The sequence below is a fragment of the Gallinula chloropus genome, assembly GCF_964237585.1.
Source record: "Gallinula chloropus genome assembly, contig: HAP1_SCAFFOLD_667, whole genome shotgun sequence".
NCBI classification, from domain to species: domain Eukaryota; kingdom Metazoa; phylum Chordata; class Aves; order Gruiformes; family Rallidae; genus Gallinula; species Gallinula chloropus.
In genome coordinates this window covers 1-15,293 of record NW_028168133.1, presented here as the reverse complement: position 1 = coordinate 15,293, position 15,293 = coordinate 1, and the positions used below count along the sequence as shown (strand labels likewise).

Below are 15,293 nucleotides of genomic sequence, written 5' to 3'. Positions count from 1 at the left end.
GGGGTGTGAGGTGGGGAGGGGCGGGGAGGGGGTGTGTGAGGCCAGGGGGGAGGGGAGTGAGGTGGGGAGCGGGGGTGTGAGGTGGGGAGGGGGGATGTGAGGCAGGGAGGGGGTGTGTGTGAGGCGGGGAGAGAGGGGGTGAGGCAGGAGGGGAGGGAGGCGTGTGAGGCGGGGGGAGAGGGAGGTACATGAGGCGGGGGGGAGAGGGGCTGAGGCGGGGAGGGAGGCATGTGAGGCAGGGGAGAGGGGGTGAGGCAGGGGGAGAGGGAGGTACATGAGGCGGGGGGAGAGGGGCTGAGGCGGGGAGGGAGGTGTGTGAGATGGTGTGTGAGGTGGGGACGAGAGGGAGGTACATGAGGCGGGGGGGAGGGGCTGAGGCGGGGAGGGAGGTGTGTGATGGTGTGTGAGGCGGGGAGGAGAGGGAGGCGTGTGAGGCAGGGGGAGAGGGGGTGAGACGGGGAGGGGAGGGAGGTGCGTGAGGCGGGGGGAGAGGGAGGTACATGAGGCGGGGGGGAGAGGGGCTGAGGCAGGGAGAAGAGGGAGGTGCGTGAGGCAGGGGGATAGGGAGGTGTGTGAGGCGGGGAGACGGTGTGTGAGGCGGGGGAGAGGGGTTGAGGTGGGGGGAGAGGGGGTGAGGCGGGGGGAGAGGGAGGTGCGTGAGGGGGGGAGAGAAGGGCTGAGGCGGGGAGGGGAGGGAGGTGTGTGGGGAGGGGGAAGAGGGACTGAGGCGGGAAGGGGAGGGAGGTGCGTGAGGTGGGGGAGAGGGGCTGAAGCTGGGAGGGAGGTGTGTGAGACCGTGTGTGAGGCGGGGAGGAGAGGGAGGTGTGTGAGGCGGGGGGGAGAGGGAGGTACATGAGGCAGGGGGGAGAGGGGCTGAGGCAGGGAGAAGAGGGAGGTGCGTGAGGCGGGGGGAGAGGGAGGTGTGTGAGGCAGGGGGGAGACGGTGTGTGAGACGGCGTGTGAGGCGGGGAGATGGTGTGTGAGGCGGGGGGAGAGGGGCTGAGGCAGGGAGGGGAGGGAGGTGCGTGAGGCGGGGGAGAGGTGCATGAGGCAGGGAGGAAGGGGGGGAGAGGGAGGCGTGTGGGGCAGGGAGGGAGGGGTGCATGAGGCAGGGAGGGGAGGGGGTACGTGAGGCGGGGGGAGAGGGGGTGTGGCGGGGGGAGAGGGGGTGAGGCAGGGAGGGGGGGAAGGTGCGTGAGGCGGGGGAGAGGGAGGTGCATGAGGCAGGGGGGAGACGGTGTGTGAGGCAGGGAGATGGTGTGTGAGGCGGGGGGGAGAGGGGCTGAGGCAGGGAGAAGAGGGAGGTGTGTGAGGCGGGGGGAGAGGGAGGTGTGTGAGGCAGGGGGGAGATGGTGTGTGAGGCAAGGAGGGGGGGTGTGAGGCGGGGAGGGGGGTGGGTGAGGCAGGGAGGGAGGGGTGCTTCAGGCGGGGGGAGAGGGGGTGAGGCAGGGGGGGAGAGGGGTGGGTGAGGCGGGGGGAGGGGTGTGCGTGGGTAAGTAACAGAGGAGACACTAATTCTCATAATTCAGTGATAACTCCACCCTGTTCCCATCCCAAATCCCAAATCCCTGGATTGGGGTGGTGCTGGTGGCGCCGGCTGGTACTGGGGGGGCACTGGGAGGGACTGGGGGGCACTGGGAGGGACTGGGAGGGGATTGGGAGGCACAGGGAGGAGATTGGGGGGCTACTGGGAGGAGATTGGGGGGGCTACTGGGAGGGAGTGGGAGGGGGATTGGGAGGCACTGGGAGGGGATTGGATAGCACTGGGAGAGACTGGGGGGGCTACTGGGAGGTGATTGGGGGGCACTGGGAGAAACTGGCAGCCCCACCCCCTCTGAGCCACGCCCCCTCTAAAGCCCCTCCCCCTCCTCTGCCCCCCGAAGCCCCTCCCCCTCCCCAAGCCCCGCCCCCTTTTGGGGTGTTTATTAATAAATGGGGGGAAAAAGCGGAATTTGGGGGTGAAACTGGGGTGGGGGAGGGGCGGTGGCGTCACTTCCGGGGTTCCCACCCCTCCCCCCCCACCAACTTCCCCTCTGGTTGGGGATAAAGGGGGGAAGGGGGGAGGGTTCCCCCCTCTTTTCCCTTCCCCTCCCCCCATGGCGCTGGTGGCACTGATTGGGGTGGTGCTGGTGGCGCCGGCTGGTACTGGGGGGCACTGGGAGGGGATTGGGGGGCTACTGGGAGGGGATTGGGTAGCACTGGGAGAGACTGGGGGGCTACTGGGAGGTGATTGAGGGGCACTGGGAGAGACTGGGGGACTACTGGGAGGCACTGGGAGGGGATTGGGGGGTTTGGGGGCTACTGGGAGGCACTGGGAAGGCATTGGGGGGCTACTGGGTGGGACTGGGAGGGACTGGAAGGGGACTGGGGGGATTGAGGGGCACTGGAGTGGTACTGTGAGAGACTGGGGGGCACTGGGAGGCACTGGGAGGGGACTGGGGGGAAATGGGGGGGACTGGGAGGAGATTGGGGGGCACTGGGATAGGACTGGGAGGGACTGGAGTGGTATTGGGAGGGATTGGGGGGCACTGGGAGAGACTGGGTGTTAACTGGGGGAGTACTGGGAGGCACTGGGAGGTGACTGTGGGAGGGTACTGGGGGGTTACTGTGAGGGGACTTGGACAGACTGGGGGGTACTGGGGGCATTTGGGGGGCACTGGGAGGGTCTGGAGAGGGACTGGAAGGTACTGGGAGAGACTGGGAAGTGACTGGTGGTTGCTGGGAGGGACTGGGGTTGACTGGGAGGGCACCAGGACAGACTGGAGGGGGACTGGGAGACACTGGGGAGGGTATTGGAAGGGACTAGGGGGTTACTGGGAGGGATTACAGGGGCACTGGGAAGGACTGGGGGGGACTGGGAGGCCTTGGGGGGCACATGGAGGGACTGGGAGACACTGGGAGGTTACTGGGAGGCACTGGGGGAGACAGGGAGGGGCTGGGAGGTAACTGGGAAGTACCGGGGTTTACTGGCAGGCACTGGGAGGGGCTGGAAGTCACTGAGGGGCACTGGGAAGTTACTGGGGGGCACTGGGAGGGGCTGGGAGGTTACTGGGAAACACTTGGGGATTACTGGCAGGCACTGGGAGGGGCTGGGAGGTTACTGGGGGGCACTGGGAGGTTACTGGGGGGCACTGGGAGGCACTGGGAGGTTACTGGGAGGTTACTGGTTGTTACTGGGAGGCACTGGGGTGTTACTGGGAGGTTACTGCTCGTTACTGGGAAGTTACTGGGAGTTACTGGGAATTACTGGGAGTTACTGGGAAGTTACTGGTTGCAATGGGAGGTACTGGGAGTACTGGAAGGTTACTGGGAGGTTACTGGGAGTTACTGGGAGTTACTGGGAGGTTACTGGGCGTTACTAGGAGGTTACTGGTTGTTACTGGGAGGTTACTGGGAGCACTGGTAGGTTACTGCGAGGTTACTGGGCATTACTGGGAGGCACTGGGGTGTTACTGGGAGGTTACTGGTCGTTCCTGGGAATTACTGGGAGTTACTGGGAGGTTACTGGTTGTTACTGGTCGGTTACTGGGAGCATTGGGAGGTTACTGGGAGGTTACTGGGCGTTACTGGGAGGCATTGGGTTGTTACTGGGAGGTTACTGGGCGTTATTGGGAATTACTGGGAGTTACTGGGAGGTTACTGGTTGTTACTGGTCGGTTACTGGGCATTACTGGGAGGTTATTAGGAGGATACTGGGAGGCACTGGGCATTACTGGGAGGTTACTGGGAGTTACTGGGAGGTTACTGGTAGGTTACTGGGAGCACTGGGAGTTACTGGGAGCACTGGGAGGTTACTGGGAGGCACTGGTTGTTACTGGTCGATTACTGGGAGGTTACTGGGAGGTTACTGGGAGGTTACTGGGAGGCACTGGTGGTTACTGGTGGTTACTGGTGGGTGACGCCCCCTGGCCCCGCCCCCAGCGTCCAGCCCCGTCTGGTGCTTCGCCCGATTGGAGGAGGCGGGAGGGGGCGGGGCCTGCGCGGAGCAGCTGGGCGAGGAGCCCGTCCCATTGGCTGACTGCTGCCTGAACCCCGCCTACGGTTACAAGCTCCGCCCACAGGGCCACTGCCACACCTGCAGGTCAGCACCCCATTGGCTGAGCCCCAAGTGACGTCATCGGGGGTCCTGGGGGTCACGTGGGGTCAGGCGATGTCATTGGGGGGGCACTGGGGAGGGGGACTGGGAGGAACTGGGAAGGGACTGGGGGGGACTGGGAGGGATTTGAAACACTGGGAGAGACTGGGAGGGGAATAGGAGGAGACTGGGAGTGACTGGGGGGCTACTGGGAGGGATTGGGAGGGATTGGGAGGGGACTGGGTGGGATTGGGAGGCACTGAGAGGGACTGGGAGGGGAGTGTGAGGGCACTGGGAGGGACTGGGGGGGACTGGGAGGGATTTGGAACACTGGGAGAGACTGAGCGGGGAATAGGAGGAGACTGGGAGTGACTGGGGGGCTACTGGGAGGGATTGGGAAGGGACTGGGAGGGGAATGGGAATGGGTGCGATTGGGAGGCACTGAGAGGGACTGGGAGGGGAGTGTGAGGGCACTGGGAGGGACTGGGGGGCTACTGGGAGGGATTGGGAGGGGGCAGGGAGGCACTGGGAGAGACTGGGGGGCTACTGGGAGGCACTGGGAGGGACTGGGGGTCTATGGGGGGCCATGGGGTGACCCCTGTGTCCCCCCCGCCCCAGGCCAGGCGCGTGGGGCCCGTGGTCGCCGTGGGCCGTGTGCTCGGTGACGTGTGGGGAGGGGTCCCAGCGCCGGGGCCGCAGCCGGGGCAGCCCCCCCGGGGGGCCGGACGGACACGAGGGGACAGACGGACACGGGGACCCCCGCGAGTGGCAGCTCAGGGCCTGTCACCTGCCCTGCTGCCCCGGTGAGGGGGGGCTGGGGGGGGCTGGGGGCGTTGGGGGGGCTGGGGGAGGGGGATATGGGGGGCTGGAGGGGGCTGGGGCCATGGGGGGGGTCAGGGGACATGGGGGGGCTGGGGGGAGGGGGATATGGGGGCTGGTGGGGGTCAGGGGACATGGGGGCGCTGGGGGGAGGGGGATATGGGGGCTGGGGGGTCAGGGGACATGGGGGGCTGGGGGGAGGGGGATATGGAGGGCTGGGGGGAGGGGACACGGGGGGGCTGGGGGGAGGGGGATATGGGGGGCTGGGGGGAGGGGGGATATGGGGGGCTGGGAGGTCAGGGGACATGGGGCTGGGGGGAGGGTGATATGGAGGGCTGGGGGGAGGGGACACGGGGGGGCTGGGGGGAGGGGGATATGGGGGGCTGGGGGGGTCAGGGGACATGGGGTGGCTGGGGGGAGGGGGATATGGGGGGCTGGGGGGAGGGGGGATATGGGGGGCTGGGAGGTCAGGGGACATGGGGGGGCTGGGGGGGGCTGGGGACATGGGGGGGCTGGGGGGAGGGGGATATGGGGGGCTGGGGGGGTCAGGGGACATGGGGGGCTGGGGGGGAGGGGACATGGGGGGGCTGGGGGGGTCAGGGGACATGGGGGGCTGGGGGGTCAGGGGACATGGGGGGGTGAGGGGAGGGGGATATGGGGGGCTGGGGGGTCAGGGGACATGGGGGGGCTGGGGGGAGGGGGATATGGGGGGCTGGGGGGAGGGGGGATATGGGGGGCTGGGGGAGGGGACATGGGGGTTGGGGGGCTGGGGGAAGGGGGGGAGTGGACATGGGGGGGACTTAGGGGGGACATGGGTGGGAGGCTGGGGGGGGACATGGGGGGTGCTGGGGGCGTTGGGGGGGCTGGGGGGTGCCATGGGGGGGATGAGGTGGAGGGCTGGGGGGGACATGGGGGGGGGTCTGGGGGGGTTTAGGGGGGGACATGGGTGGGGGGCTGGGGGGGTCTGGGGGGTTTGGGGGGGCTGAGGAAGGGTCATGGGGGGATGAGGTGTGTGGCTGGAGGGGGACATGGGGGGGGTCTGGGGGGAGGGGGGGACATGGGGACCTTGGGGGGGTCGGGGGGGGGCAGAGGTATTTGGGGGTGGCTGGGGGGGGTCATGGTGGGGACACGGGGGGGCCCATGGGGGGGTCGTGGGGGGTTCAGGGGGTGGGGGAAGGGGTGATGGGAGGGTTAGGGGGTCACGAGGGGGGTCAGAGGTATTTGGGGGGGCCGGGGGGGGTCATGTGGGATGGGGTCCTGTGTGGGTCAGGGGGTCAAAGGGGGGTCAGGGGGCTCACACGACCCCCCCTTCCCCCCCCCCCAGAGCCGGGTGGGTGGAGTCCCTGGTCCCCCTGGAGCTCGTGCTCGGTGACGTGCGGGTCGGGCACGGAGTCGCGCGCCCGGGGCTGCACCGCGCCTGCGCCGGTCTGCGGGGGGAGCTGCCCGGGGGGCGTGGACAAAGAGACCCGGATGTGCCACGCCCAGACCCCCGTCTGCCCCGGTGAGGAGAGGGGAGGGGAGGAGTGGGCGGGGCCTGTGGGGCTGGGCAGAGCCTATGGGGAGGGGGCTATGGAGAGGGGGCGGGGTCTGTGGGGCTGGGGCGGGGCTATGGGGAAGGGGCGTGACCTATGGGAGGTGGGAGGGGCCTGTGGGGTTGGGCAGAGACTATGGGGAGGGGGCTATGGAGAGGGGGCGGGGTCTGTGGAGCTGGGGCGGGGCTTGGGGAGGGGGCTATGGAGAGGGGGTGGGGCCTGTGGGGCTGGGGCGGGGCTTGGGGAGGGGCTATGGAGAGGAGGCGGGGTCTGTGGGGGTGGGGCGGGGCTTGGGGAGGGGGCTATGGAGAGGGGGCGGGGTCTGTGGGGCTGGGGCGTGGCCTATGGGAGGTGGGAGGGGCCTGTGGGTCTGGGCAGGGCCTATGGGGAGGGGCTATGTGGAGGGGGCGTGACTTGGGGAGGGGGCTATGGAGAGGGGGCGGGGTCTGTGGTTCTGGGGAGGGGCTTGGGGAGGGGCTGTGTGAAGGGGGCGTGGCTTGGGGAGGGGGTATGGAGAGGGGGCGGGGCCTGTGGGTCTGGGGCGGTGCTTGGGGGTGGTCTGTGGGAATGGGCGTGGCCTAGGGGAGGTGGGAGGGGCCTGTGAGGCTGGGGCGGGGCTACGGGGAAGGGGCGTGGCCTGTGGGAGGTGGGAGGGGCCTGTGGGGCTGGGCAAGGCCTATGGGGAGAAGGCTGAGAGAGGGCGGGGCTTGAGTAGGGGCGGGGCGCTGGGAAGGGGGCGTGGCCTCGCTTCCTCCTACAGCCAATCAGCTTACGTCTTTCCCCCCCCCCCATCCCCCCGCCGCAGTGCACGGGGTGTGGGGGGGGTGGGGCCCGTGGGGCCCGTGCGGGGCCACGTGCCAGGGGGCGGGGTCAGGCCCCAGCCGCTCCCGCAGCCGCCGCTGTGATTCGCCGGCTCCCTCGAAGGACCCGCCCGGCGCCGCGTGCCGGGGGGCGGAGTCAGAGCGCGGCCCCTGCCCGGGGCTGCCCAACTGTCCCGGTGAGGGGGCGGGGCTTGGGGAGAGGGGCGGGGCTTGGGGAGAGGAGGCGGAGCTTGGGAGGACACGGGGCGGGGCTTGGGGAGAGGGGGCGGGGCTTGGGGAGAAGGGCCGGGCTTGATGAGAGGGGGCGGGGCTTGGGGATGACATGGGGTGGGGCTTGGAGGGGGGCTTGGGGAGGGCATGGGACGGGCCTTGGAGATAGGGGGCGGGGCTTGGGGAGCGGGCGGGGCTTGGGGAGTGGCTTGGGAGGACATGGGGCTGGGCTTGTGGAGAGGGGGCGGGGCTTGATGAGGGGGCGGGGCTTGGAGATGGCATGGGGTGGGGCTTGGAGAGAGGGGCGGGGCTTGGGGATGACATGGGGCGGGGCTTGGGAAGAGGGGGCGGGGCGTGGGAAGACATGGGGCGGGGCTTGAAGGTGGTGGGGCTTGGGGGCATGGGGCGGGGCTTGGAGAGAGGGGGTGGGGCTTGGGGAGTGCATGGGGATGGGGAGGGGGCGGGGCTTGGGAGGGCATGGGGCGGGGCTTGGGGAGGGGGTGTGTCTTTAAGAAAAGGGCGGGGCTTGGGGATGTGGGGCAGGGCTTGGGAAGGGGCAGGGCTTAGGGGTGGAGTGATCTCTAAAGATTGGGGAGGAGCCTAAGGGAAGGGCGTGGCTTAGGGCTGGTTGGTGTTGGGATGGGGCGGGGCTTAATGAGGTGTGTTGCATGAGGGGGCGTGGCCTCCCTGCCTGACCCCCTCCCCTCCACACACCCCCCCTCAGTGGACGGCGCCTGGGGGGCGTGGTCAGCCTCGTCCCCGTGCCCGGTGACGTGCGGGCTGGGGGCGGTGCTTCAGCGCCGCTCCTGCGACAGCCCCGCCCCCGCCCACGGGGGGCGCGGTTGCCACGGCAACAGCAGCAGGACGGGGCTGTGCGGCCCCCACGGGCCCTGCCACGGTGAGGGGGCGGGGCCTGCGGGAGGGGGGCGGGGCTTGGGGAGGGGCACATTGGGCTGGGAGTCACTGGGGGGCACTGGGAGGCAATGGGAGGTTACTGGGAGGCACTGGGTGGCAATGGGAGGTTACTGGGATGTTACTGGGAGTTACTGGGCAGCACTGGGAGGGGTTGAGAGTTTACTGGGAGGCACTGGGAGGTTACTGGGAAGCACTGGGAGCTTACTAGGCATTACTGGGAGGTTACTGGGAGGCACTGGGAGGTAATGGGAGGTTACTGGGAGGCAGAGAGTGGTTCCTGGGTGTTACTGGGAGGCACTGGGAGGTTACTGGGAGGCACTGGGAGGTTCCTGGGAGTTACTGGGAGGCACTGGGAGGCACTGGGAGGTTACTGGGAGGCACTGGGAGATTCCTGGGAGTTACTGGGAGGCACTGGGAGGTTACTGGGAGGCACTGGGAGGTTCCTGGGAGTTACTGGGAGGCACTGGGAGGTTACTGGGAGGCACTGGGAGGTTCCTGGGTGTTACTGGAAGGCACTGGGATGTTACTGGGAGTTACTGGGAGGTAATGGAAGGTTACTGGGAGGTTACGGGGAGGTTCCTGGGAGGCACTTGCAGGCACTGGGAGTTACTGGGAGGTTACTGGGAGTTACTGGGAGGTTACTGGGAGGCACTGGGAAGTAATGGGAGTTACTGGGAGGCACTGGGAGATTACTGGGAGGCACTGAGAGGTTACTGGGAGTTACTGGAAGGCACTGGGAGGTTCCTGAGTTACTGGGAAAGGAGCCTTAATGTCCCATGGGGCAGCCCCACACCCCTCTCCCATTGCACCCCCCAAGTGTGGGGCGAGCTGGGTGTTTGGGGGGTGGGTTCAGGGTGTCCGTCTGTCCATCCCCCCCCCATATCTGTCTGTCCGTCCGTCCCCCCCCCAGAGGAGCCGCAGTGGGGCCCGTGGGGGGCCTGGAGCCCCTGCGAGCGGCCGCTGTGGGACGGGCTGCGCTGCGAGGCGGCCGTGGGGCAGCAGCGCCGCACCCGCGGCTGCGAGGGGAGGCGCCCCGGGGGACCCCCCTGCCCCACCGACCCGGCGGGCGGCGGCGGCGGCACCATCCAGATCCGGCGCTGCTACAACGTCCACCTGTGTCTGCGTGAGTCAGCGGCACCCCCGGACACACTGACACACACAGAGACACACACAGAGACACACGGACACACAGACACCCAGACACACAGACACACAGACACACGGACACACACAGAGACACCCAGAGACACACAGACACACAGACACACAGACACCCAGACACACAGACCCCCCCGGACACACCGACACACACAGACACACCCAGAGACACCCAGACACACAGACACACAGACACACCCAGACACACAGACACCCCTGGACACACTGACACACACAGACACACCCAGAGACACACGGACACACGGACACACAGACACACAGACACACCCAGACACACAGACACCCCCGGACACACAGACACCAAGACACACCCAGACACACGGACACACCCAGAGACACCAAGACACCCAGAGACACCCCCAGACACATGGAGACAGCCCCAGACACACAGACACCCCCAGACACACAGACACACAGACACCCCCAGACACACGGAGAGACCCCCAGACACATGGAGACACCCAGACACACAGAGACACCCAGAGACACCCCCAGACACACGGAGAGACCCCCAGACACACGGACACACCCAGACACACAGAGACACACAGAGACACCCCCAGACACACGGAGAGACCCCCAGACACACGGACACACCCAGACACCCCCAGACACACGGACGCACACAGACACACAGACACCCCCAGACCCACAGAGACACCCCCAGACACACGGACACCCACAGACACCCAGAGACACCCCCAGACACACAGAGACACCCCCAGATCCACCAACACACCCAGACACCCCCGGACACACAGACACACACAGACACACCCCCAGACACACCCACAGACACACAGACACACCTCCAGACACATGGACACACCCAGAGACACCCCCAGACACACAGACACACCCAGACACACAGAGAGACACCCAGAGACATGGAGAGACACCCAGACACACAGACACCCCCAGACACAGAGACACCCCCAGACACACAGAGAGACACCCAGACACACGGAGACACCCACAGACACACAGACACCCCCAGACACACCCCCAGACACACGGACACACCCAGAGACACCCCCAGACCCATGGAGAGACCCCCAGACACACCGACACACCCAGACACACCGAGAGACACCCAGACCCATGGAGAGACACCCAGACACACAGACACATGGAGACACACAGACACCCCCAGACCCATGGAGAGACACCCAGACACACCAAGAGACACCCAGACACACCCAGACACCCAGACACACACAGACACCCCCAGACCCATGGAAACCCCAGACCCACAGACACCCCCAGACCCACAGACACCCCCAGACCCATGGAGACACACCCAGACACACAGACACCCCCAGACCCATGGAGACACACCCAGACACACCGAGACCTCAGACCCACAGAGACACCCCCAGACCCACGGAAACCCCAGACCCACAAAGCCCCCAGACACACAGAGACACCCCCAGACCCACAGAGCCCCACGGACACCCCCAGACCCACCGACAGCCCTAGACCCACAGAGCCCCATAGCTGCCCTATGGCACTCTATAGCGCCCTATAGCCACCCTATGGAACCTTATAGCTGCCCTATGGAACCCTATAGCTGCTCTATGGAGTCCTATAACACCCCTATAGCTGCCCTATAGCACCCTATAGCTGCCCTATGGAACCCTATAGCTGCCGTGTGGAACCCTATAGCACCCCTATAGCTGCCCTATAGAACCATATAGCTGCCCTGTGGAACCCTATAGCACCCTATAGCTGCTCTATGGAACCTTATAGCTGGTCTATGGAGCCTTATAACACCCCTATGGCTGCCCTATAGCACCCTATAGCTGCCCTATGGAACCCTATAGCTCCCTATAGCTGCCCTATAGCACCCTATAGCTGCCCTATGGAACCCTATAGCTGCTCTATGGAGCCCTATAACACCCCTATAGCTGCCCTATAGCACCCTATAGCTGCCCTATGGAACCCTATAGCACCCTATAGAGCCCTATAGCTGCCCCATAGGGAACCCCCGAGACCCCACAGCGACCCACAGCCACCCCTATAGGATATAGGCCCCCTCCCCATAGGTCCCCCATCCCCTGCCCCATATGTGGGGTGACACCTGCTCTCCCCCCTTCCCAGTACCGGGGAACTGGTCAGACTGGAGCCCCTGGGGCCTCTGCACCCCCCCGTGTGGGGACAGCCCCACACGGAGCCGCACGCGGGAGTGTCAGCCCATCTACCCCGACTGGCCGTAAGTGGGGGGCTGGGGGGGCTGTGGGGGGGCTCTATGGGGCTGGGGGGGCTCTAGTGGGTCCATATGGGGCTGGGGGGGGTCTCTATGGGGCTGGGGGGGCTATGGGGGGATCTATGGGGCTGTGGGGGGCTCCATGGGGCTGGGGTCTCTCTGGGGCTGGGGTCTTTAGGGGTCTCTGTGGGGGTCTCTGTGGGTCTGGGGTCTCTCTAGGTCTCTGTGGGGCTGGGGTCTCTCTTGGGGGGTCTCTCTGGGTCTGGGGTCTCTGTGGGTCTGGGGTCTCTGTGTGTCTGGAGTCTCTCTGTGGGTCTGGGGTCTCTCTGTGGGGTCTCCATGTGGGTCTGGGGTCTCCATGTGGGTCTGGGGTCTCTCTGGGGGTCTCCATGTGGGTCTGGGGTCTCCATGTGCCCCCCAGCCCCACGCTGACGCCGGTGGGCTCGGTGGCGCCGGTTCCGGTGTGGTTCTGGGGGTCTGGGGTCTCCATGTGGGTCTGGGGTCTCCATGTGGGTCTGGGGTTTCTGTGTGGGGTCTCCATGTGGGTCTGGGGTCTCCATGTGGGTCTGGGGTCTCTCTGAGGGGTCTGGGGTCTCCATGTCCCCCCCAGCCCCACGCTGACGCCGGTGGGCTCGGCAGCGCCGGTTCCGGTGTGGTTCTGGGGGTCTGGGGTCTCCATGTGGGTCTGGGGTCTCTCTGAGGGTCTCCATGTGGGTCTGGGGTCTCTCTGTGGGTCTGGGGTCTCTCTGTGGGTCTCCATGTGGGTCTGGGGTCTCCATGTGGGGTCTCCATGTGGGTCTGGGGTCTCCATGTCCCCCCCCAGCCCCACGCTGACGCCGGTGGGCTCGGCGGCGCCGGTTCCCATGTGGTTCTGGGGTCTCCATGTGGGTCTGGGGTCTCTATGGGGGTCTGGGGTCTCTCTGTGGGGTCTCCATGTGGGTCTGGGGTCTCTATGGGGGTCTGGGGTTTCTCTGTGGGGTCTCCATGTGGGTCTGGGGTCTCCATGTGGGTCTGGGGTCTCTCTGAGGGGTCTGGGGTCTCCATGTCCCCCCCAGCCCCACGCTGACGCCGGTGGGCTCGGCGGCGCCGGTTCTGGTGTGGTTCTGGGGGTCTGGGGTCTCCATGTGGGTCTGGGGTCTCTCTGTGGGGTCTCCATGTGGGTCTGGGGTCTCCATGTGGGTCTGGGGTCTCTCTGTGGGGTCTCCATGTGGGTCTGGGGTCTCCATGTGGGTCTGGGGTCTCTCTGTGGGTCTCCATGTGGGTCTGGGGTCTCCATGTGCCCCCCAGCCCCACGCTGACGCCGGTGGGCTCGGTGGCGCCGGTTCCCGTGTGGTTCTGGGGCTCTGGGGTCTCCATGTGGGTCTGGGGTCTCTCTGTGGGGTCTCCATGTGGGTCTGGGGTCTCCATGTCCCCCCCAGCCCCACGCTGACGCCGGTGGGCTCTGCGGCGCCGGTGCCCGTGTGGTTCTGGGGGTCTGGGGTCTCCATGTGGGTCTGGGGTCTCTGTGGGGGTCTCTCTGAGGGGTCTGGGGTCTCCATGTCCCCCCCCAGCCCCACGCTGACCCCGGTGGGCTCGGCGGCGCCGGTGCCCGTGTGGTTCTGGGGGTCTGGGGTCTCCATGTGGGTCTGGGGTCTCTCTGGGGGTCTCTCTGAGGGGTCTGGGGTCTCCATGTCCCCCCCCAGCCCCACGCTGACGCCGGTGGGCTCGGCGGCGCCGGTGCCCGTGTGGTTCTGGGGCTCTGGGGTCTCCATGTGGGTCTGGGGTCTCTCTGAGGGGTCTGGGGTCTCCATGTGCCCCCCAGCCCCACGCTGACGCCGGTGGGCTCTGCGGCGCCGGTGCCCGTGTGGTTCTGGGGCTCTGGGGTCTCCATGTGGGTCTGGGGTCTCTCTGAGGGGTCTGGGGTCTCCATGTGCCCCCCAGCCCCACGCTGACGCCGGTGGGCTCGGCGGCGCCGGTGCCCGTGTGGTTCTGGGGCTCTGGGGTCTCCATGTGGGTCTGGGGTCTCTCTGAGGGGTCTGGGGTCTCCATGTGCCCCCCAGCCCCACGCTGACGCCGGTGGGCTCGGCGGCGCCGGTGCCCGTGTGGTTCTGGGGCTCGGCGCGGCCGCGCTGCGCGGCGCTGGACGGGCAGCGGCTGCGGCTGGAGGAGACCAGGCCCTGTCTGCACGTGCCGCCCTGCCCCGCCCCCACGGTGCGCGAGGGGGAGGGGAGGGGGGGAGGGGCCATGGGGTGGGGGAGGGGCGGGGTTATGGGTTCCCCAAGGAGGGGGAGGGGTGATGGGGTGGGGGAGGGGCGGGGTTATGGGGTGGGGTGGCGGGGGAGGGGTGATGGGGAGGGGGAGGGGTGTGATGGTCCCTATGGGTGGGGGAGGGTGATGAGGTGGGGGAGGGGTGGGGTTATGGGGTGGGGGAGGGCCATGGGATGGGGGAGGGGCGGGGGGGAGGGGTGATGGGGTGGGGAAGGGGCAGGTTTATGGGGCGGGGGGAGGGGTGATAGGGTGGGGGAGGGGTGGGATGGTTCCTATGGGTGGGGGAGGGGTGATGGGGTGGGAGGGGGAGGGTTGATGGGGTGGGGGAGGGGCGGGGTTATGGGGTGGGGTGGCGGGGGAGGGGTGATGGGCTGGGGGAGGGGTGGGGCTATGGGGTGCCGGGGTGGGGAGGGGCGGGAGGTGGGGGAGGGTGATGGGGCGTGGGAGGGGCCATGGGGTGGGGGAGGGGCGGGAGGTGGGGGAGGGGTGATGGGCGGGGGAGAGGCCATGGGGGGGGAGGGGTGGGGTTATGGGATGGGGAGGGGCCATGGGGTGGGGGAGGGGCGGGGTTATGGGGTCCTCAGGGTGGGGAGGGGTGATGGGGCAGGAGGGAGGGGTGATGGGGTGGGGGAGGGGCAGGGTTATGGGGTCCTGGGGTGGGGGAGGGGTGGGATGGTCCCTATGGGTGGGGGAGGGGTGATGGGGTGGGAGGGGGAGGGGTGATGGGGTGGGGGAGGGGCGGGGTTATGGGGTCCTGGGGTGGGGGAGGGGCCATGGGGTGGGGGAGGGGCGGGGTTATGGGGTCCTGGGGTGGGGGAGGGGCCATGGGGTGGGAGAGGGGCGGGGTTATGGGGTGAGGGAGGGGCGGGGTTATGGGTTCCTGGTGTGGGGGAGGGGTGATGGGGTGGGGGAGGGGCCATGGGGTGGGGGAGGGGCGGGGTTATGGGTCCTGTGGTGGGGGAGGGGTGATGGGGAGAGGTGATGGGGTGCCAGGGTGGGGGAGGGGCAGGCTGCCCTCCTTACCCCTCCCCTCTTCCCCCCCCCCCCCCCCGCAGAGGACTGAGCCTTCCGATGACGTCACCACCGCCACCCCTCCCTCCCTCCCCCTCCCCCACCCCCCAATAAACACCCGGCAAATGACGCAGCCTCTGACGTCACCGTGGGGGGGTGGGGACGGGGGAGGGCCAACCCACCCCCACCTCGCGATGACGTCACGATCCCCCCTCTGCAGAGCCGGGGGCGGGGCTGCGCCGTGACGTCACCGCGCCGGGAGGGTGGGGGTGGGGGGT

At 67.7% G+C, this 15,293-nt stretch overlaps 1 protein-coding gene across 1 annotated transcript; it reads left to right on the top strand.

The window, feature by feature from the left end:
* Positions 1–2,054: 2,054 nt before the first annotated feature.
* Positions 2,055–13,947, top strand: CFP (complement factor properdin; the record flags this gene model as incomplete). Its single annotated transcript, XM_084281142.1, has 9 exons — positions 2,055–2,142; positions 3,922–4,081; positions 4,694–4,878; positions 6,219–6,395; positions 7,232–7,423; positions 8,182–8,355; positions 9,283–9,495; positions 11,652–11,763; positions 13,797–13,947. Coding segments are annotated over exons 1-9 (1,410 nt in total), but the record flags the coding sequence as incomplete, so codon positions are not given.
* Positions 13,948–15,293: the final 1,346 nt, after the last annotated feature.